The sequence below is a fragment of the Salvelinus namaycush genome, chromosome 24, assembly GCF_016432855.1.
Source record: "Salvelinus namaycush isolate Seneca chromosome 24, SaNama_1.0, whole genome shotgun sequence".
Lineage (NCBI taxonomy): Eukaryota > Metazoa > Chordata > Actinopteri > Salmoniformes > Salmonidae > Salvelinus > Salvelinus namaycush.
Genome location: NC_052330.1, coordinates 1556591 through 1579765, shown reverse-complemented (window position 1 = coordinate 1579765; position 23175 = coordinate 1556591). Strand labels below are relative to the sequence as shown.

At 41.7% G+C, this 23175-nt stretch overlaps 1 protein-coding gene across 1 annotated transcript; it reads right to left on the bottom strand.

The window, feature by feature from the left end:
• Positions 1-3431: 3431 nt before the first annotated feature.
• LOC120019237 lies at positions 3432-11723 on the bottom strand. The gene is made up of 16 exons (XM_038962558.1): positions 11589-11723; positions 11228-11326; positions 10963-11124; positions 10710-10809; positions 10290-10510; positions 9467-9623; positions 9072-9295; positions 8637-8757; positions 8173-8369; positions 7944-8058; positions 7577-7746; positions 7383-7480; positions 7107-7237; positions 6554-6743; positions 3751-3892; positions 3432-3671 (listed from the first exon to the last, which is right to left on the bottom strand). Exons 1-16 carry the CDS (start codon positions 11721-11723, stop codon positions 3432-3434), a joined length of 2502 nt encoding a protein of 833 aa, XP_038818486.1.
• Between the last annotated feature and the right edge of the window lie 11452 nt (positions 11724-23175).

Here is a 23175-nt window from a genome sequence, read left to right as displayed (position 1 = left end):
TTTCCTACGCCTTCCACTATATGTCAACAGTCAGTAGAACGTGGAATGAAGCCTCTAGTGTGATGTGGGGCCGGATGGCAGCTATTTGAGTCAGTGGTCTGGCAGAATGCTAGTTCCTGGTCACGCGCGCTAGTCATGATATGGCCATGTGTTCCATTACGCCGTAGACAAAAACGAATGCTCCGGTTGGAAAGTTATTGGATATATATATGATATCATGAAGATTGATTCTCTACTTAATTTGACCAGTTTATTCGACCTGGAATATAACTTAATGAAGTTTGTCCGAGTTCCCCTGGACCGGCGCCAGCGTTTGGACATGTGAACTAAACGTGCTAGCAAAAGCTAATTGGACATTATCGAACAAAACTATTTATTGTGGAACTAGGATTCCTGGCACTGCATTCTGATGAAAGGGAATATTTATGATGTAATTTCGTATGTTGACTCCATGGCAGAGAAATGTTGTGTATTTCTGAGCGCAGTCTCAGATTATTGCATGGTATGCTTTTTCCGTAAAGTAAAAAAAAAAATCTGACACAGCGGTTGCATTAAGAACAAGTGTATCTTTAATTATATGTAAAACATGTATCTTTCATCAAAGTTGATGAGTTTGTTATTTGACGTGGCTCTAATTACTCCGGATATTTTGGAGGCATTTCTGAACATGGCGCCAATGTAAACCGAGATTTGTGGATATAAATACGCACATTATCGAACAAAACATAAATGTATTGTGTAACATGATGTCCTATGAGTGTCATCTGATTAAGATTATCAAAGGTTAGTGATTCATTTGATTTCTATTTCTGCTTTTGTGACCATCTTTGGCTGGGAAAAATGGCTGTGTGTTTCTTGGATTTGGTGGTGATCTAACAAATATATGTTGTGTTTGCTGTAAAACATTTTTTTTTAAATCAGACACGATGTGTAGATTAACAAGATGTTTCTTTAATTTGCTGTATTGGACTTGTTAACCTGATGAGGACAGAGGGCGCTGTTGTCACTTTGGGGGAAAAACGTGCCCAATTTAAATGGCCTAGTACTCAATTCTTGCTCGTACAATATGCATATTATTATTACTATTGGATAGAAAACTCTAGTTTCTAAAACCGTTCGAATTATATCTGTGAGTGAAACAGAACTCATTTGGCACAAACTTCCTGACCAGGAAGTGGAAAATCTGAAATCGATGCCCTCTTCTGGGTCCTGCCTATAAATGGGCATGAGACCTATTAGTATACATGCACGTCATACACCTTCCCCTGGATGTCAAGATGCAGTGAGAGAAGAAATTGAGTGTTTATCTTGGTCTGAGATGGAATACGTCCTCTTGGAATGACGTGTCACCGATTTCTGGTTTTCAGGAAGGCGCGAGGAGGACAGTGGGATTGCCTTTTGAAAAGCTGTCGTTATAGGCGACTACTATCTCCGGCTTTGATTTTATTTGATACATGTGACCATATCATCGTAAAGTATGTTTTTTCAATATAGTTTTATTAGATTTTTGAAATTTATTTGGGACGTTAGGCGTGTTGCGTTGTGTGCCTTTGTTCAGAAAGGAGAGCTTCGCGCCACTTGGCCAGTGTGCTTGCTAAGTCAAGAGGGAAAAACGATGTTCAAAATCCAAACAACGACTGTTCTGGACAAAGGACCCCTTGTCCAACATTCTGATGGAAGATCACCAAAAGTAGGACCCATTTATGATGTTATTTCATATATCTGTCGAACTGTGTACTAGTAGTTTTGCCCACTCTCTCGCTATAACATAAGCCTTATGTCGTAATGAAGATATTTTTAGAATTCTAACACTGCGATTGCATTAAGAACTAGTGTATCTATCATTTCCTATACAACATGTATTTTTTTGTAATGTTTATGAATAGCTATTTGGTCAGAATAGGTGAGAGTCTAATAGAAATATCCGCACATTCTGGGAAAAAGAAGCTACGTTAGCATAATGGATAACCACTGATTTCAGCTCTAAATATGCACATTTTCGAACAAAACATAAGTGTATGTATAACCTGATGTTATAGGACTGTCATCTGAGGAAGGTTTATGAAGGTTAGTGAAAACGAATATCTTCTGCTGGTTTATTCGCTAATGCTAACGTGCCTATTGGTATCGCTAACGTGCCTTGATGAATGAATGCGGAAGTGTGGTAAGCTAATAATGCTATATTGTGTTCTCGCTGTAAAACACTTAAAAAATCTGAAATATTGGCTGGATTCACAAGATGCTTGTCTTTCATTTGCTGTACACGATGCATTTTTCAGAAATGTTTTATGATGAGTATTTCACGTTGGTCTCTAATTACTCTGGCTGCTTCGGTGCTATTTGACGGTAGCTGTGATGGTAGCTGCAATGTAAAACTGATTTATAGCTCAAATATGCACATTTTTCGAACAAAACATAGATTTATTGTGTAACATGTTATAAGACTGTCATCTGATGAAGTTGTTTCTTGGTTAGTTAGGTTGGCTTTGTGCATGCTACCTGTGCTGTGAAAAATGTCTGTCCTTTGTATTTGGTGGTGAGCTAACAAATATACGTGCTGTTTTCGCTGTAAAACATTTTTAAAAATCAGACATGTTGACTGGATTCACAAGATGTGTATCTTTCATTTGCCGTATTGGACTTGTTAATGTGTGAAAGTTAAATATTTCTAAAAAATATTTTTTGAATTTCACGCTCTGCCGTTTCAGCGGAATGTTGTGGGTGTTCCGCTAGCGGAACCCCTGGGCTAGAAAGGTTCAATCTGATCCTGATGCGGAATAGATTGCAACGTATTCATGGCTCTGTACCTTCCGTAGTCCGGACTTGGCGATTGTGAAGAGACCTCTGGTGGCATGTCTTGTGGGGTATGCATGGGTGTCCGAGCTGTGCGCTATTAGTTTTAAATACATTCAGCTTGTCAACACTTCTTACAAAAAACAAGTAGTGATGAAGTCAAGCTCTTCCCATTTGATATTGACATGCATATCATTAAAGAAATGTCCATATTTGGATGGAAACCAAGCTAGTGAGAGGTCTCAAGGAAAGTTGTAATTTGTTGAAAATTACCAACACTGCTGCGCTCCCTGGGGCCTGCATCCAACCACAGCCCTGCTGGCCTCACAAACCACCACCTGCTATAACATTGAGTCAGTTCTTCCTACTGGACATTGGAAAGCTTTTGTTTTGACACCCATTGTTCGTCCTAGACGGGAAATTGGTGCGCAACACTCATCTCCGGTGGATGGTTCAGAGTTCCATGCTTACAAAAGGGTTGATTGACACGTCAGATGACTAGCCTACTACATCCACTAAAGTACATGCGCAAATCAGATACAATTAAGCTAGCTCCAACGGTTAGGATTGTTGCCACGCAAGTAAAGCAAACTTAATTGTTATATAGAACACTTTATTTGACATGTTAGAATAAGACATTACACCCAAAGAATGTATCCAGAAGAAACATACAAATGACGCTCCTCAAAGAGGTCTTTGACATGTCGTTGACCTGTTGAGAGAGAACCTATTAGTTCAGTTATGGTCTGACAGGGTCTGAAAAGCATAAAACAAGACCTACCTCTTTTCGAGTTGTCCTGATTCACACATTGTCCACTACAGGGGCCGCCAGAGGGACTACTAGCATCACAGATGATCACATCACAATGGACAAAGACCTAGGAATCAAAGATTTTTTTAAAGGGATGATTGCCACACAAAATTAACCGATAAAGATTGTTGGGTGAACTTTGTTACCTGGCCACTCGGCTCAACCGCATTCTCGGCGAAGGAAAACATATAGACCTCAAAGCGTTTGACGTGAGGGGGGAATTGGACCCTGGCGTCAGCTACCACCGGGTGGAAGACCACACGGTACGGATCCTCCGGGTTCTCACAACTGCCAGTGTAGAGAGAGGGACTAAGTTAGGAACAAGAAACCACTAAACCCCAACCGCCTTGTATACGAAGTCTTATGGTGTCATGACTGTCCTGTGAGGATCAGATCAATTTAAACCGTGTTGTAAATGACAGAAGGGGGTTCCTTCTCCCCCTCCAGTATGAACTAAAGGAATGTCTTTGTTAACAGGCTTTTCCCACCAAAACCCTTATACCTCCTAAATTCACCTCGGTCTTGAAAACCCCCAACATATTTCATATACAATGTAAAGGCTCGAGACTTCCTACCTGTAGTGTGAGCACTTTTATAGTTCCAGTATTTCCTTTTTAAAAAGCAATATGACATTCATTTATCTCTGACCAGTTTTATGTTAGAAATATTGTTCCAGTATTCACTTTTGAACGTGTTAGAGAAAGTCCCCTAGAAAATGTGCATAGTAAGTAGCCATGCAACGAGTGAGATCAGAGAGCGTGTCAGACTGACAGAACTGTCCCCGGCGGCCAGAGTGCATAAAAGGATGCAATGTAATAGATTTCTACCTTCTAGAGTTTAAGTCGGGAGACGGAATCTTTAAAACCGCTTCCTCGGCACCCCAAATCCTAACACGATTAATTTAGAGTCGGGTAACAATTAAAAACAGTCCTCAGATAATTCAAGGTCACGACAGTGGTTTGTTGGTTTTAATTTCTGATCTTTTGGCCCATCAGACCTGGAAAAATCTGATTTAGTACATTTTTAACACTTTTTTCCGTCAAGGGAGGGTCATACTAGCAATGCCATAGCATTTCTCATCAACAATATTACTTTTGTTCTACTGCAATGGCTTTTATAGCTAGTTAAATGACGGATGTCAAATGTCTACGTCGTATGTCCAACACGTATATTCAATTACATTGACATGAATGCATTCTCATGTGGTGAGACGTCCCTCGAAATGGTTCTTCAAATTCTAAATGATCCAGAATGGTCAGACTACAGGCGACCTGAATATTGATCAATTGACCGTGGTTTAACCAAAGTTGCCGAATAGACAGTCGGTATCATATTTTTCAAAATAAGTACTTCATTTGAATTAAGAATTTCATGCAATGCGCCAGAGCAATTCTTCCGCTGTCAGAAAAATTGGTCACAAAATAAATTCTACACCCATGGCATCAGATTGACACATGGAGGACTTCTGTGAAGGGAGCAGCTCTACTATACAAAGTAACCTACGCATTGACAGTTTTGGCCTACTTATTTTATTTGCATCTTTGGGAGGTTTATCATTTACTGTTTAACTGACAGATATTAGCAAAAAGGGATTTGTGAAATCTGAAGACGTTACATTAAGAGACAAACGCCCACACCAGTACAAATCCACTTGAGCTGACAGACGACCAGAGCTTTCTCAGGATTTGCACAACGATTTAAGCCAAGTATGATATAGTTGCAGCTGAAGTGACAAATCTGAACTGCCCATTTCGTGCACAGCCATGTGAATGTGGTGTCTTTTCCTATGATCTACAAAACATTTTCAGCCTGTTTTTTTAAACTGCTACCACCCCCACCAGGATGACATTTCTGATTTAAACAATCAAGTTTATTTTATATAGCCCTTCGTACATCAGCTGATATCTCAAAGTGCTGTACAGAAACCCAGCCTAAAACCCCAAACAGCAACCAATGCAGGTGTAGAAGCACGGTGGCTAGGAAAAACTCCCTAGAAAGGCCAAAACCTAGGAAGAAACCTAGAGAGGAACCAGGCTATGAGGGGTGGCCAGTCCTCTTCTGGCTGTGCCGGGTGGAGATTATAACAGAACATGGCCAAGATGTTAATAAATGACCAGCATGGTCAAATAATAATCACAGTAGTTGTCAAGGGTGCAGCAAGTCAGCACCTCAGGAGTAAATGTCAGTTGGCTTGTCATAGCCGATCATTAAGAGTATCTCTAATGGATTGATCTATATCTTGCAACTCTGTTTAGCTTTCGTGCTACGGTTAAGCTAGGCTTGTATTTGGGGAGGTGACAACAATTGGCTTTTTGATTTGTTAATTGTAAACTACTTGTCACGTGTACTCCAGCATGTGACAAATCTTTGTACTTGTTACGAAGTGGCCAAACTAAATTAAGATCAGGCAATGGGCGCAGTGAATGGGATTAGGGAGTTCTTTCTTGACAAACATTGCTGCCATATTTTCCAAACTAGATTTACATGGCTCCCTTGTACCGCATCACTGGTGAGCACATTGTAAAACAAGTCTGTTATTTAGACTAGATGATAACATTTATATATTTTACAAGCAAAGGTGGAATAAAGTTGTGAAGACCTTTATTTCTCATCAGTACAAAACATTGTTTAGATGCTTTTCAGACAACGCGGTTTAGAGTCGTTTGTTTGTGTCATACGTTCTGTTTCAATGCTACGCAGCAGTGATAACATGTGATGGTACGCGCCAGAATCTCCCATAAGTGTTCATTTGGGTGGAGATCTGGTGACAGACCGCATACGGCTCACATCGTTTTTAAGCTCAAACCATTGTGACCACTCATTACCTATGGATGGGGGCATAGCCACGGTAGCCAAAGTAAATGGCCTGTCAAGCATGATAAGTTGCTAAATACTCAGGAACCACACCTGTGGAATAACACTTGTTTAGGCCCAAAAACAACAAGTTACCCATTAATGATGAGATTCCACCGGGGTCGGGAGTCACGGTCCTTGTTGAGGGTGGCCCAGCAGTGGTCAAGCACCAGCGCTACCTTGGGGTCAGAGGACTTGGTCAGCTCCACCTCAAAGTGCAGAGGCTGTCTCAGGTACCTCACCACTGGATAGTCCTCCTCCTGGTGGAACGTGTTATACGAGGCGTCTGGAACACAGAACGAGACAACCGGGGGTCGTGTTCAGCGGGCACAAAACAGCGAGGTACCATCTCACCTTGTCCATTAAGAAACACTCGTTTATCATATCCTGTTGTGCCCTGATTAACACAAGCCATTTATAGCAAACCCCCCCCCCCACCAGAGGCTTCTGACAAAATCCCAAATCAGCTCCTCACCGTTACTCCATAGCCACACCTGTAGATCTCAGAACGCAAGAGTAATATATCATAAGGCTTACATTTTTGGGAATGGTTTTGTAACGGACACCTTCCAAGATCCTATATTCCAGTTCATCAGGAGTGATTAGAATTTAGAGGCTAAGTTGAAATTCTGAATTTGTGCACGCTTACCCTGAGCGAGTCTCATTCTGACCATTAGTCGACCCGTCCCAGTCTCGGCAAAAGGCTCGTTATCACGCGGCCTGGTGAGGAAGGCCAATGTGCGAGTGATGTTGACCACATAGTAGCAGGAAACCTTTAACCTTTAAAAGAGGGATGTAGGGTAAACTTCAAGCAGTGGAGTGGACACACTGGTAGTAGAGGCACATTTCCCCCTGTATACAAAGTATTGAGCAATTGGTGAAGAATTTAAAAAACCTATAAAATCTAAAATTGTGATGCACTTACTGATATTCCTCCTCTGAAGACGTCGTGCCATTCAGCTTCACCTCAAATTCATCTGGCAAGGAAATTTCGTTCTCATACAGCATGACATTGTTGATAAACTATGTAGTAGAGGGGAATTGACTTATTACAGCCTGCAGAAGCAAACAGTCCGTAAATACACAGTACCCATCACCTCAGGGTAATAGTCATTTTACCTTCCTGGTGGTGCCACAGGAGTTGACAGTGAAGTGGAAGTAGGCGAAGCGATCGTCGCTGTAGGTGGGACCACAGGCGGGGTCGCTCAGGGTCAGCTGACCGGGGTTCAGACTGGGAGCAGACTCCACCTTTACCGCCAGCGCAGTCATCGTTCCGTTAGAGAAACACTCTTGGGGGTGGGGGAGCAAAAGACAGGTTCTGTATTTGTTACACTTTATTGAGCACAGTAGAACCAATGGAATAGCACCAAAAGTGCAAACCATGCCCATCTGGCACTACTATTAGACTCACAGTATTTGCAAGGAACCCAGGTTTGGTAACCATGTCAAGCGACTATTTATCGGAAGTAATAGTTTGAGAACCAACCAGTCAGCGTTTTGAGGAAGCTGCAAGCCAGGGAAAAGTATTTGATGGTCATGTTGTTGTAAGGATTCAACAGAGCCACATCCAGTCTGCTCCTGACAGAGGACGGGTGAACCGACTGGGAACCAATGGGAGAGTTCATTAGTCCAATATTGTATGCATGTATACAGGGTAAGGAAAGCGAGGCTAGCTGCTGCAATTTAGGTTAACATGTTTTGGGAGAGCATCGTACCTCAAACACTGCGTCCGGCGAAGAGAAGGGCAACGTGATGGTGAAGTCTGCGTCGCCCTCTGTTAAATACTGTTGAGCAAGCTCATGGTTAAGCAGCCGCTTGCCAACCAAGACCACGAAAAAGGGCTCTTGGTTCCTGTAGTCCACAGTGATGTGAAAGTTCACCTGATCACAGTTGCCAGTGACTGAGGGTGGCACTACAAGGACAAACAGGGTTGTGTTCATTAAGCACAAACAGGAAGGTACTACTTGAACTTGTCCAAGGAGAAAACCTTGTTTTCAGAATAAACACGATCCTAGCAAATCAGGAACAGGACACTGGGTCCAAATACTCTAAAGCTTTACATTTTCTTTGTAGAGAGACCACATAGGAAAAATCTACAGTATGGCTAGTTGGGCTTTCACTGCAATCATTAACCAGAGGAAGCCATTCAACAGTAGTTTGGCGTAGTCCAGAGACATACCAATGTCCAGCAGTACAGCGTCCACAACGGCAGAGTGAGAGAAAGGAGCGTACTCTGGAAAGACGACCAGGCCGTAGATCAGCTGAAGAGTGAAGGTTGTGACACCTTGTTCCGCCCTTCTCTGTAGTGAAGTTAAAAGCATTGGTCAATTGATAGCATTATTGTTGTAACAGAACTCTATTCAATATCAAGTGACAACTAAGTACATATGGGGACTATTAAAACAAACTATATACTTGAAGTAATGTTGCCCTCATTCCTCTAAATCAAGCACTATTGGCAAGTGAATGCATACAACTGCCAAAATAATGGAAACACTTGAGTAAATGAGGGATACTAAGTACACTTGCGCCATTATTTATATTTTGTTGGTGGCCCACTTATTAGGGCATGTACAAATCACTGCGTGTGGCTTTGCATTTAACAGAAACACACCTCCTTAAAGACCACCGGGTCTGAGAAGGGCACCTCCATCCTGAAGCTCTTCAAGGTGTTGTCCAGGGATCTCTGCTCCTGAACATTGAAGCCTCTGGCGTTGCACTCTGCAACAGTTAGCACCATGGTGGGAAAGGTGATGTTCAGCAGCTCCACATCTAGGTTGAAGGTCCCCAACTCAAGCACAAACACTGCCTGCTCAGGAACTGTGTCTAAGGGCGTGTCTGTTCATTGGCAAACAAAGGAAAACATTTCGAAATGCGCTACAATGGAAGTTGAAAATGGACATTTGTTATTGCCTCCCCGTTTCAGTACATTTTCTAATGTTTTGTGCCTAATGAACAACCCAGGCATCCCAAATTACCATAGGCACTATTTAACTAAACCAGACTCACAGTTGCGAACTTGTGGAGGCCTGGCCATCGGAGGTGTTGTGATAGGGAAGAGGACTTTGTAGCTGGTGTCCTCGTGTGCGACCTCCTCGATCCACAGCAACTCAAGCATGGGCTCAATGGTGTAAGTGACAAAGTACTGGTCATCCTGAATATGGCTCTGTAAAGGGAGACGAGTGATGCATTCAGGCTGTAATACACAAGTGGAGTGCAAAAACAGCTAAATGTTCCTTACAAGCCAGAATGTTACTCTACCGGTTATCTGTGTGGTTTGTCCTTCAGTCGCTCAATTTAAGACAATATTGGTTTACCCGACTTTAGAGAGCTGGTTGGCATATGGTTGTCAACTTGCATTTCCGGCGGTGTGTATTTTCAAAGCAACCGACACGCAAAGTAAACACTTGCACAATATGTAAACAGTAGCCGAGTGTAACCGAACGTTGCTTGCATTCAGTTGAGTGGCAAAGCTACCGGCTCCCTAAAAAGTCAGGTAAACAATACTTTAGTGTGGATATTTGGTCTCAAATTTCAAGCGGCTGAAGGACAAACGGTATAGTATGTTTAAGTGTCATTTTATGCAACATTCACACAATTTTCAAATCCAATGTGTCAGACTGTATACACACACCAATCCATTGTATATTAGCCTGATTAAGCAGACAATTGCTCAATAACAAACATTTTACACAAGACAACGTTTCTAGGCGTTTACCCATGAGAGATGGCAAAGAGTTACTGCAAAGCACTGTCAACTGCTGCAGTAAAAAGGGCTCTACAAATAAGATTTAGAAATTAAACAGGAACATTTTACTCATCCAACGCTGACCTTGAAATAGCCGCCAACCGCCCCCACCGGAATTTCAACAATAATATGAGCCTCTGTGACTAAAACCGAGTAGTTTCTGGCAGCCATTTCCTCAGTGTCCAGCCTCTTAGCGTCAATTCCCATGTACACCTCCAACATGGTGAAGGCATCAGAGGAGAAAAGTGGGTCTATGTGCTTGGGCATGTACCAGGTGATCACTTCTGGAGTAAAGGCCACTGCCCCTGCAGTGAAACAAGAAGCCAAGTGCACATCATAACAAAACATTTTGCAACTGAAAACAAAATGTGCCATTATTTGGAAAAAGTTCATCCCAAAACATTTTACCAACTGAACACAAATCAAAGTCTTGTCTGGAGCCAATTAAGAACTGGGTTCATAGGATCTTAATTTGCCAAGTTAGTCCATTATTTCACACTCAACCTGGTGTTGGACAAACAGCCGTGGCATCTACTCGAGTAACCAGCCACTTCTGCTCAAAGAAGGTTGAGGTTGAGAGCACCCGCATCGGAACCCCAGCTACCTGTTCAGGGGGCAACCACACCAGGGCCGTGTTCAGTAGGGCACACCGTATTAACAATATGTTGCAGAGTTCAGGTAGGGCCACCATTTCCATTTTTTTTTGCTCTACTGAATACGACCCAGTTCATGGAGGAAGTGGAGAAAGTCAGCTTACATTCTGGAGGTATGTCTCCTCTGCATTATGAGGGCTTCTTAACACCAGCCGTGTGGGAGTGTTGGCTATTGCATAGCCCTTTCTTTGGACCTCATCCACACTCATGACCTTCTTGCTAGGACTAAAGACGACTGCTGTCATTTTGTATCCTGCAGCAACAGCCTGTCTCAGGGAATGGAAACAGGAATTAAACAAATTGTCAACAAATGCACATTATGTTTAGCGCCATCCTGAAGTGAAATTACAGAAACTGAAATATGGCTACCTCAGCTCCTCTCCGGAAGTTGCCGCTCCTTGCTTTCGGGCCTCCAGTGGGCTGTTCAGGGACGGTTTGGATGTCTGGAAGAGTCCTTCTGACAGACACCTAGAAAAGAAAGGCCATTATTCCCTATGCATTTTCTCCCTCCCATACAATATGAAATCAAGGGCCAGTTCTCAATCTGTCCACTCGCCTCCTTAAATTAAGGAGTATTGAATTGAGAGAGAGTCAAGACCCTCTACGTTGTGTCACAGAAGCAGAAGAAATGAAACACTGGACAGTTGTAGCTCTAGACAGATCATTTATACAGGCAGTACAACAAGCTCGACTGTAAACATGTCCTTTGGGGCATGCTCTGCTCACTTGCCTCCATGTAGTTACGGTCGCACAGAATCTCTCGGGAGGTCCAGGGGGTGTAGCTACAGGTTTTGCCCACTCTATACACAGGGTCTTCAGTCATGTGGTTTCCTGGCAGCCTGAACTGCATGACCAAGCTGAACATCTTATCATCCTAAAATGAAGGGGGAAGGAAAAAAATAATTAAAGCCTTTCATTATATAGCAGAAAACAAATAATTCAGTTGACCTTCATGACCTATAGACTGTGGCAAAATTGCCTATATGAATGCAGCTGCCACTGTATTGAAGCCACACTACAGGAGAAGAGCTCAGTAGTACACATCACTGCAGTCTGTATCAGAAAGTTGGCTGGCCCTCTGAAAGCCCTCCATAAACTTCTGCTGTACCTTACGTCATCGTTAACTTAGAGGTAAGAGATAGCAGACCCAGGGGTGGTAAAACTGCTTAAATGTTTCTGGCACCGTACTTCTAATAACCTCCATGCTCTAAAATTGTATGAATTAGCAATTCAGGTTTATTGAGGACCTTTTTAACTGAAGAATGCATTTGTTTTCAATGATTACATTTTTCATCTAGTGATGCAAATATTGACTTGTATCTTTGTGTATACTGGTCTCAGCATGACTCCATGTCAAAGGTTAAATAAAATGACGTTGCTACATTATGGGTTGCAAATGCAGTGACACTGAAAGGCAAACTGTCCATTTGAAGTTCAAGCAAACACTACAGTGCTTAGGGTTACCATGTTTTGGGAAAAGCAGTTTTGAAGAGAAGCAAAAAACATGGCATTCCCCATGGGGTCAAATTTAAAGCTGAATCCACACTGAGTAGCAAGGCCAGGCGTCAGGTTTATGATTTGTGTGTCATCTGGAAGGGATGGAGATGGTGTGAACACAATAGTTGACAAACAATATCAATCCATGAATTATGAAAGGAGAATCATAAGAGACAAACTCACTGAAGACAGCATCAACCTCTTTAAAAAGAGGAGCGACACTCAAACGAATAACGTTACCAAGGCATTCAGCGTTGAGGTCATCTGGAATGGGAAAGGTTAGTTAAAAACCAAAAAATATATATTGTCAAACGCTTAGTGCTTGAACTTGTAGGGTGAAAAATGCATACTTATAGATGGTGTCTGTTGTGCTTGTATGCCCACAGCTGCCAACAGGCAAAACAACCTGTAAGGCATTTGACAAATTATGATTGATTAAAAGGAGGAAGAACACAACTCAAATGTTTGCGTCGCATAAGACTCTTCTAGGCCTGCTACTACTTACCCTGAGCTAAGGAAAGGAACCATTGTAGAACAGAATTGTTTTGATAAAATACACAGCTACAGAATCTAATATTTGACCCAAGGTGTGCAGCCTACAGTCCAGGGGTATTCAACTTTTACCCTATGACAAAGGCTTCCCACACTCAGTCACCTGAACCCCAAAGGGCTGCACATTTTCTTTTTATTCCCCTAGCCCTACAAAGCTGATTCAAATAATCAACTAATCATCAAGCTTTGTTCATGTGAATCAGCTGTGTAGTGTTAGGACAAAAACCAACATGCACACCAAGTTTGGGAAACGCTGCCCTGCCCCACTCCAGTCAAAAGAATCTCTGCGAACGTTCGATTCCATTCATTTGCTATGGGCTCGCGCTAGTGTTCCAGTTTAGCCAACGTTCTTATTAGGCCGTTTTTCAGCCTTGGGTGAATTTTCACACCTAGCTCGGCTATTAGACTATTCTTTAGTAAAGGTTGAATAGTCTATTGTTCAGCTATTAGCCCAACTTGCAACAAATTGCTGTTCCTTTTTTATAAATAAATGTATTTTATTCATAATACAAAAATCAACTTACATTGCTACATCAAACATGTCTAGCAAACCAAACACAGGTATTAACAATGCTCAAACATACAAAAAATATAAATACAAATAAAATACAAAAAATAAACAATTTAAAAGGAGGAAGAACACAATTCAAATGTTTGCGTCGCATAAGACTCTTCTAGGCCTGCTACTACTTACCCTGAGCTAAGGAAAGGAACCATTGTAGAACAGAATTGTTTTGATAAAATACACAGCTACAGAATCTAATATTTGACCCAAGGTGTGCAGCCTACAGTCCAGGGGTATTCAACTTTTACCCTATGACAAAGGCTTCCCACACTCAGTCACCTGAACCCCAAAGGGCTGCACATTTTCTTTTTATTCCCCTAGCCCTACAAAGCTGATTCAAATAATCAACTAATCATCAAGCTTTGTTCATGTGAATCAGCTGTGTAGTGTTAGGACAAAAACCAACATGCACACCAAGTTTGGGAAACGCTGCCCTGCCCCACTCCAGTCAAAAGAATCTCTGCGAACGTTCGATTCCATTCATTTGCTATGGGCTCGCGCTAGTGTTCCAGTTTAGCCAACGTTCTTATTAGGCCGTTTTTCAGCCTTGGGTGAATGGTCACACCTAGCTCGGCTATTAGACTATTCTTTAGTAAAGGTTGAATAGTCTATTGTTCAGCTATTAGCCCAACTTGCAACAAATTGCTGTTCCTTTTTTATATTTTATAAATAAATGTATTTTATTCATAATACAAAAATCAACTTACATTGCTACATCAAACATGTCTAGCAAACCAAACACAGGTATTAACAATGCTCAAACATACAAAAAATATAAATAAAAATAAAATACAAAGAATAAACAATTTAAGTGCAATTATATTCACTCTGAAAATATCTTATTATAATGATTCATGAAGATGTTATTCTTGTTGTTATTCACTAGGTTTAGTGTTTTAATAAGATAATTAAATTCAATCAGAAAAATTTGTTATTTTGGTATAGAATTTTGGAATTTTTGTTTGTGTATAAAGTATTTGGCAACAAGAATAAAAAAATTAACAATCATTTCAGTGGTTTTGTTATCATTGCAATAGTAACATATATTTTTTATGTTAAAATTATATGCAGTGTTCATAATGTTAAATAAGTACTGTAGCGACCCGCACAGACAGCTGTGTGTTATGTGTTAGGCTAGTAGGTGGTTGTGTTGTACTGACCAGTACCCAGTGTTCGCGGGGTCCGACATGTCAATCAACCTGCTATCTGCCAATCACGGGAATGCCTGGAATGTTCTGATGCCGGGCATCCTGGCGGTTGGCGGAGTGGCGTGGAGTGGGGTTGGAGCATTGGAAGTTAAGACCAGGTTTAGCCTTTGTTCTCTCTCTTTACGTCTGGGCTTCACAAGAGAAGGTCACGATTGGCTTGTGGGTTATCTGTCATTTATTTGGCGTGGGCTACGGCCAAACAGTAGCCTGTGTAAAGTTGGTTTAATAAACCGTCAATTCGCAAACTCAATCCTCTGTCTGGACAATTGTTCATTTATGATCTAGTCAGGTCATTACAGTACTTTGCAAGGTTTTCCCCAAATTCTGACACAAATTTACATTCAAAGAACAAGTGAGACAGATTCTCATCTAGTTTTTTCACAGAAAACGCAGATATCATCAATAGCTACAAATTTGGACATCATAGAATTACATGGATATATCTTATGTAAAATTTTGAAGTGCACTTCCTTAACTTGGTTTGGTATACAGTATTTGTAAGGCCTTAACCATGCATTTTCCCAGACAATGTTCAAATTGCTATTCCTCTCTCATTCCTAAATGTATTTTATTCATAATACAAAAATCAACTTACATTGCTACATCAAACATGTCTAGCAAACCAAACACAGGTATTAACAATGCTCAAACATACAAAAAATATAAATAAAAATAAAATACAAAGAATAAACAATTTAAGTGCAATTATATTCACTCTGAAAATATCTTATTATAATGATTCATGAAGATGTTATTCTTGTTGTTATTCACTAGGTTTAGTGTTTTAATAAGATAATTAAATTCAATCAGAAAAATTTGTTATTTTGGTATAGAATTTTGGAATTTTTGTTTGTGTATAAAGTATTTGGCAACAAGAATTAAAAAAAAATAACAATCATTTCAGTGGTTTTGTTATCATTGCAATAGTAACATATTATATTTTTTATGTTAAAATTATATGCAGTGTTCATAATGTTAAATAAGTACTGTAGCGACCCGCACAGACAGCTGTGTGTTATGTGTTAGGCTAGTAGGTGGTTGTGTTGTACTGACCAGTACCCAGTGTTCGCGGGGTCCGACATGTCAATCAACCTGCTATCTGCCAATCACGGGAATGCCTGGAATGTTCTGATGCCGGGCATCCTGGCGGTTGGCGGAGTGGCGTGGAGTGGGGATGGAGCATTGGAAGTTAAGACCAGGTTTAGCCTTTGTTCTCTCTCTTTACGTCTGGGCTTCACAAGAGAAGGTCACGATTGGCTTGTGGGTTATCTGTCATTTATTTGGCGTGGGCTACGGCCAAACAGTAGCCTGTGTAAAGTTGGTTTAATAAACCGTCAATTCGCAAACTCAATTCTCTGTCTGGACAATTGTTCATTTATGATCTAGTCAGGTCATTACAGTACTTTGCAAGGTTTTCCCCAAATTCTGACACAAATTTACATTCAAAGAACAAGTGAGACAGATTCTCATCTAGTTTTTTCACAGAAAACGCAGATATCATCAATAGCTACAAATTTGGACATCATAGAATTACATGGATATATCTTATGTAAAATTTTGAAGTGCACTTCCTTAACTTTGTTTGGTATACAGTATTTGTAAGGCCTTAACCATGCATTTTTCCAGACAATGTTCATATTGCTGTTCCTCTCTCATTCCTTTCCCTCTTCCACGCGTCATCATTCTGCTCCGGAGTGGCTCGCTTGTGGGCGTGCTGGCAGGATAGGGCAGCGTCTTCAGTTGCGCGTCAAGAATTCTGCATACAGTAGCACGTTTGTGTGAAGGTGTGGTTATTCACAGGCAAATTGTTATATGCTATGAAGGTACATTTGTGTCTTTTTGTCGAAATCAAAAATAATTGTTCTGACAGCTATTTTTTCCCCGACAGAAAAGGAAGTCAAAGCGGACACCTACGAAGATGGCATCTCAGGTAAGCAGCACTGGGCTGTATTGACGTATCCTCAAAAAATGACATGTGCTGCTTTAGATTGAACAGTCATATCTCAGTTATTGTTTTCTTTACTTTCAGAGAGCGAGCAGATTTACAGCCATTTTCACTGGACTATCTGTTGCTAAGTCATGGGTTAGCCTTGCAATAACCAAGTGGTGAGAAACACAGCCCTCTATATTTAAATGTTTCAGGTACACTTTGAAAGGAGATACTGTATGTGACGCAGACACCTATTGGCATTATCTTCTATTGTTTGTCCTCATGGGTCTGTTTTTCAGCTTAAAGTACTCTGTAGCCACTCACGTCATCCCTCTCCCCCTAAATCTTCTAGGTCATATCAGCTGTTTTGTTGAACCTCTCCCGCATCTGAACTGGCTGACAGAGGGCACAGCCTGATCATAGGTGAGATGTCACTTGGTTGAGTCAACAGGAAGTATTATTAAAGAGATGCTTTACATTGAGATCCAAGGTCAGTTTTGCATTTCACCTCCTGATTTAAGATGACTGACCGTGTTAGACAAAAAAAAACAAGGCTTAATCATGCTCTCTCGTCTGCAGGTATGTTTTGACGTGAGAGGAATCCAGTCCCGACAGCGCAATTGTGATGAACTGAGAGAATATTAGGGTAGCACTGTCATTCATGAATCATATGCTATCTGCCGCTGTTCTTACCTCTCTCCCCACCTCGTCTTCTAATGCACACCATATGTGCATTGAAGTACAGATTTGCCTACTTTTTTTATTTTTATTTTTTAACTAGGCAAGTCAGATAAGAATGACGGCCTAGGAACTGCCTTGTTCAGGGGCAGAAGGACAGATTTTTTTACCTTGTCGGCTCGGGGATTCGATCTTGCAACCTTCCGGTTACTAGTCCACCTGCCCGCCCAAGATTGAACTTGTATTTATAATATTACAATTAAAATGCACTTCTTTCAATAAAGCGTTTCACATTCTCCACTGGTTGAAATACTATCCTGTGTCCGTCCTCAGATTAATGGAGTTAAATGTGCATAGGTTTTTTTCTCTCTGTATATATGAATTACAGATCAATCATGTTTAGTCTATTGTATAGTTACAATGTGTAATCATTGATATCCCAGGAGCAGTAAACACTGTTGAAGTGTATAATTGTAATACATGCAGACACCGCATCATTTAAATAATGGCATTTGATATGACTGAAAAATACTGTCTCAGTCATACCTGAACCGCACCTTTATTTGCCAAGGAAGAGTACATGATCGGTGAATATATTCAATGTACAGACTACAGTACATATGTATATAGGACTTGCATCCTTTGCACATTAAAGTTATATTCTACTCTAGGCTTCATTAATGCCATTCAGACTTGAGGTTCATAGATTGGTATGAATATTAGTTCAGAACTTTACGTCTTAGGGTCCATACCCAGATCGGCTACATAGTTATTTTTAACCCGACACAATAAGCAAGTAAGTAGTTAGCTAGCTATGTTACTTCAGCTGCATTGCAAGGCAAGCTTACACAATTGTGCAGTCAATGCGTTTGTCTCTACATTAACACATTCCTCTCAAATTGTACATTTGCTTGACTCGTTAAGACGTCAGCCATCTTCGTTGAGCGCCACAAGGCAACAGTGGCTCGCGTCAAAATTCGTCATCACAAAGCCTTGGGACCCAAATGCATTATGAGTGCTGTCGTGGCAATTTCCTGTATTACCAAATGAGGAGAGTTACAAACCACACACCAGTCAGAGTTATACTTAAACTTAATCTTTAATAATATGAGCTTTACCAAAGCCCTGCGACTTTCAACAATTCACTATCTATGAATTGTTGAGAGTTCCAACATAATGGCAACTGAGATCTTTTATAGCAAAGATATACCCCTCTCAACTTACATGACGAACCACAGATCTTAGGAAAACTTCACAAAGGGCCTTTTACTTGAGAAAGGAGTATCCCTTAGCCAGATTGCATTTGCTATAAATTATCGCTCAGTTTGGTCTCTAAAACGAGGTTCTAATCTCGTTCCTGGTACTTCAAAGTACCAAAACATTACCTCATCCAAGGCATAACTCAATATACTAAGGAGCATCAAAAGTCGTACTATAAATTCTCAGACAACACAAAGATTCCTTGATGCCCTTCCAGACTCCCTCTGCCTACCCAAGGACGTCAGAGGACAAAAATCAATTAACCACCTAACTGAGGCACTCAATTTAACCTTGCGCAATACCCTAGATGCAGTTGCACCCCTAAAAACTAAAAATGTTTGTCATAAGAAACTAGCTCCCTGGTATACAGAAAATACCCGAGCTCTGAAGCAAGCTTCCAGAAAATTGGAACGGAAATGGCGCCACACCAAACTGGAAGTCTTCCGACTAGCTTGGAAAGACAGTACCGTGCAGTATCGAAGAGCCCTCACTGTTGCTCGATCATCCTATTTTTCCAAATTAATTGAGGAAAATAAGAACAATCCGAAATGTATTTTTGATACTGTCAAAAACTAAAAAGCAGCATTCCCCAAGTGAGGATGGCTTTCACTTCAGCAGTAATAAATTCATGAACTTCTTTGAGGAAAAGATCATGATCATTAGAAAGCAAATTACGGACTCCTCTTTAAATCTGCGTATTCCTCCAAAGCTCAGCTGTCCTGAGTCTGCACAACTCTGCCAGGACCTAGGATCAAGAGAGACACTTAAGTGTTTTAGTACTATATCTCTTGACACAATGATGAAAATAATCATGGCCTCTAAACCGTCAAGCTGCATACTGGACCCTATTCCAACTAAACTACTGAAAGAGCGGCTTCCTGTGCTCGGCCCTCCTATGTTGAACATAATAAACGGCTCTCTATCCACCGGATGCATACCAAACTCACTAAAAGTGGCAGTAATAAAGCCTCTCTTGAAAAAGCCAAACCTTGACCCAGAAAATATAAAAAACTATCGGCCTATATCGAATCTTCCATTCCTCTCAAAAAAAATTGAAGCTGTTGCGCAGCAACTCACTGCCTTCCTGAAGACAAAGAATGTATACGAAATGCTTCAATCTGGTTTTAGACCCCATCATAGCACTGAGACTGCACTTGTGAAGGTGGTAAATGACCTTTTAATGACGTCAGACCGAGGCTCTGCATGCTCCTAGACTTTAGTGCTGCCTTTGATACCATCGATCACCACATTCTTTTGGAGAGATTGGAAACCCAAATTGGTCTACACGGACAAGTTCTGGCCTGGTTTAGATCTTATCTGTCAGAAAGATATCAGTTTGTCTCTGTGAATGGTTTGTCCTCTGACAAATCAACTGTACATTTCGGTGTTCCTCAAGGTTCCGTTTTGGGACCACTATTGTTTTCACTATATATATATTTTACCTCTTGGGGATGTCATTCGAAAACATGTTAACTTTCACTGCTATGCGGATGACACACAGCTGTACATTTCAATGAAACATGGTGAAGCCCCAAAATTGCCCTCGCTAGAAGCCTGTGTTTCAGACATAAGGAAGTGGATGGCTGCAAACTTTCTACTTTTAAACTTGGACAAAACAGAGATGCTTGTTCTAGGTCCCAAGAAACAAAGAGATCTTCTGTTGAATCTGACAATTAATCTTGATGGTTGTAAAGTCGTCTCAAATAAAACTGTGAAGGACCTCGGCGTTACTCTGGACCCTGATCTCTGTTTTGACGAACATATCAAGACTGTTTCAAGGACAGCTTTTTTCCATCTACGTAACATTGCAAAAATCAGAAACTTTCTGTCCAAAAATGATGCAGAAAAATGTATCCATGCTTTTGTTACTTCTAGGTTAGACTACTGCAATGCTCTACTTTCCGGCTACCCGGATAAAGCACTAAATAAACTTCAGTTAGTGCTAAATACGGCTGCTAGAATCCTGACTAGAACCAAAAAATGTACGGTTCCTGACTAGAACCGTACATACCTACACGTACGCTACGGTCACAAGACGCAGGCCTCCTAATTGTCCCTAGAATTTCTAAGCAAACAGCTGGAGGCAGGGCTTTCTCCTATAGAGCTCCATTTTTATGGAATGGTCTGCCTACCCATGTGAGAGACGCAGACTCGGTCTCAACCTTTAAGTCTTTACTGAAGACTCATCTCTTCAGTGGGTCATATGATTGAGTGTAGTCTGGCCCAGGAGTGTGAAGGTGAACGGAAAGGCTCTGGAGCAACGAACCGCCCTTCCTGTCTCTGCCTGGCCGGTTCCCCTCTCTCCACTGGGATTCTCTGCCTCTAACCCTATTACAGGGGCTGAGTCACTGGCTTACTGGTGCTCTTTCATGCCGTCCCTAGGAGAGGTGCGTCACTTGAGTGGGTTGAGTCACTGACGTGATCTTCCTGTCTGGGTTGGCGCCCCCCCTTGGGTTGTGCCGTGGCGGAGATCTTTGTGGGCTATACTCGGCCTTGTCTCAGGATGGTAAGTTGGTGGTTGAAGATATCCCTCTAGTGGTGTGGGGGCTGTGCTCTGGCAAAGTCGGTGGGGTTATATCCTTCCTGTTTGGCCCTGTCCGGGGGTATCATCCGATGGGGCCACAGTGTCTCCTGACCCCTCCTGTCTCAGTCTCCAGTATTTATGCTGCAGTAATTTGTGTCGTGGGGCTAGGGTCAGTTTGTTATATCTGGAGTACTTCTCCTGTCTTATCCGGTGTCCTGTGTGAATTTAAGTATGCTCTCTTTCTCGGAGGACCTGAGCCCTAGGACCATGCCTCAGGACTACCTGGCATGATGACAGTCCACCTGGCCGTGCTGCTGCTCCAGTTTCAACTGTTCTGCCTGCGGCTATGGAACCCTGACCTGTTCACCGGACGTGCTACCTGTCCCAGACCTGCTGTTTTCAACTCTCTAGAGACTGCAGGAGCGGTAGAGATATTCTTAATGATGGGCTATGAAAAGCCAACTGACATTTACTCCTGAGGTGCTGACTTGCTGCACCCTCGACAACTACTGTGATTATTATTATTTGACCATGCTGGTCATTTATGAACATTTTGGCCATGTTCTGTTATAATCTCCACCCGGCACAGCCAGAAGAGGACTGGCCACCCCTCATAGCCTGGTTCCTCTCTAGGTTTCTTCCTAGGGAGTTTTTCCTAGCCACCGTGCTTCTACACTTACATTGCTTGCTTCACTTATGAAGACAATGTTCCATTCTGACCCCTCCCCTCTCTGGGCCCCAAGTGACTGAGCCCTAGCTGAGAAGGGAAAAGTGCAACTGCCAACAGTATAGTCCAAAGGGACACATTCTAATGACAACTATCTCACATAAGCATTTTATGTAAATAAAACATCTTATTTATCTATGTTCAAATCAAATTTATTTATATAGCCCTTGGTACATCAGCTGATATCTCAAAGTGCTGTACAGAAACCCAGCCTAAAACCCCAAACAGCAAGAAATGCAGGTGTAGAAGCACGGTGGCTAGGAAAAACTCCCTAGAAAGGCCAAAACCTAGGAAGAAACCTAGAGAGGAACCAGGCTATGAGGGGTGGCCTCCTCTTCTGGCTGTGCCGGGTGGAGATTATAACAGAACATGGCCAAGATGTTCATAAATGACCAACTAATTACCCAACTAATTCTGATTCATCCTCCACAGTGCGCCAACTCCCCCTTGTGGTGGTCTGGAGCAATGAAGTCGTCCCGCGGTGCAAGCTCGCAACTTTTAAAGGAGGAACCACTTCACAGTCCCCGCTGTTCCGTAAGGTGTTTCTTTAACTTTTTAGGGATAGGGTGCAGCATTTTCACTTTGGATGAATCGCGTGCCCATAGTGAACTGCCTCCTACTCTGTCCCAGATGCTAATATATGCATATTATTATTACTATTGGATAGAAAACACTGAAGTTTCTTAAACTGTTTGAATTATGTCTGTGAGTATAACAGAACTCATATGGCAGGCAAACTTCCAAACAGGAAGTGGAAATTCTGGGGCTGGTTGATTTTTTTTCTATTCACATCCCAGTAAGATATGGATCTGTTCGCACTTCCTACGCCTTCCACTACAGTCAGTAGAACGTGGAATGAAGCCTCTAGTGGAATGTGGGGCCGGATGGCAGCTATTTGAGTCAGTGGTCTGGCAGAATGCTAGTTCCTGGTCACGCGCGCTAGTCATGATATGGCCATGTGTTCCATTACGCCGTAGACAAAAACGAATGCTCCGGTTGGAAAGTTATTGGATATATATATGATATCATGAAGATTGATTCTCTACTTAATTTGACCAGTTTATTCGACCTGGAATATTACATTTACATTTAAGTCATTTAGCAGACGCTCTTATCCAGAGCGACTTACAAATTGGAAAGTTCATACATATTCTTCCTGGTCCCCCCGTGGGGAATGAACCCACAACCCTGGCGTTGCAAGCGCCATGCTCTACCAAGTGAGCCACACGGGACCTGGAATATAACTTCTTGACACTAGGGGGGCGCCATTTCGACTTTGTAAAAATTCGTTCCCAAATTAAACTGCCTCGTACTCAATTCTTGCTCGTACAATATGCATATTATTATTACTATTGGATAGAAAACACTCTCTAGTT

Coding starts and splice junctions, on each gene's coding strand:
- LOC120019237 (XM_038962558.1), bottom strand. CDS start 11,723: ATGTTCAGCTTGGTCATGCAGTTCAGGCTGCCAGGAAACCACATGACT. Junction 7,747..7,943: donor CTTCCTCAAAACGCTGACTG/GTTGGTTCTCAA, acceptor CCCACCCCCAAG/AGTGTTTCTCTAACGGAACG. Junction 6,744..7,106: donor CAGAATGAGACTCGCTCAGG/GTAAGCGTGCAC, acceptor TCTGTGTTCCAG/ACGCCTCGTATAACACGTTC.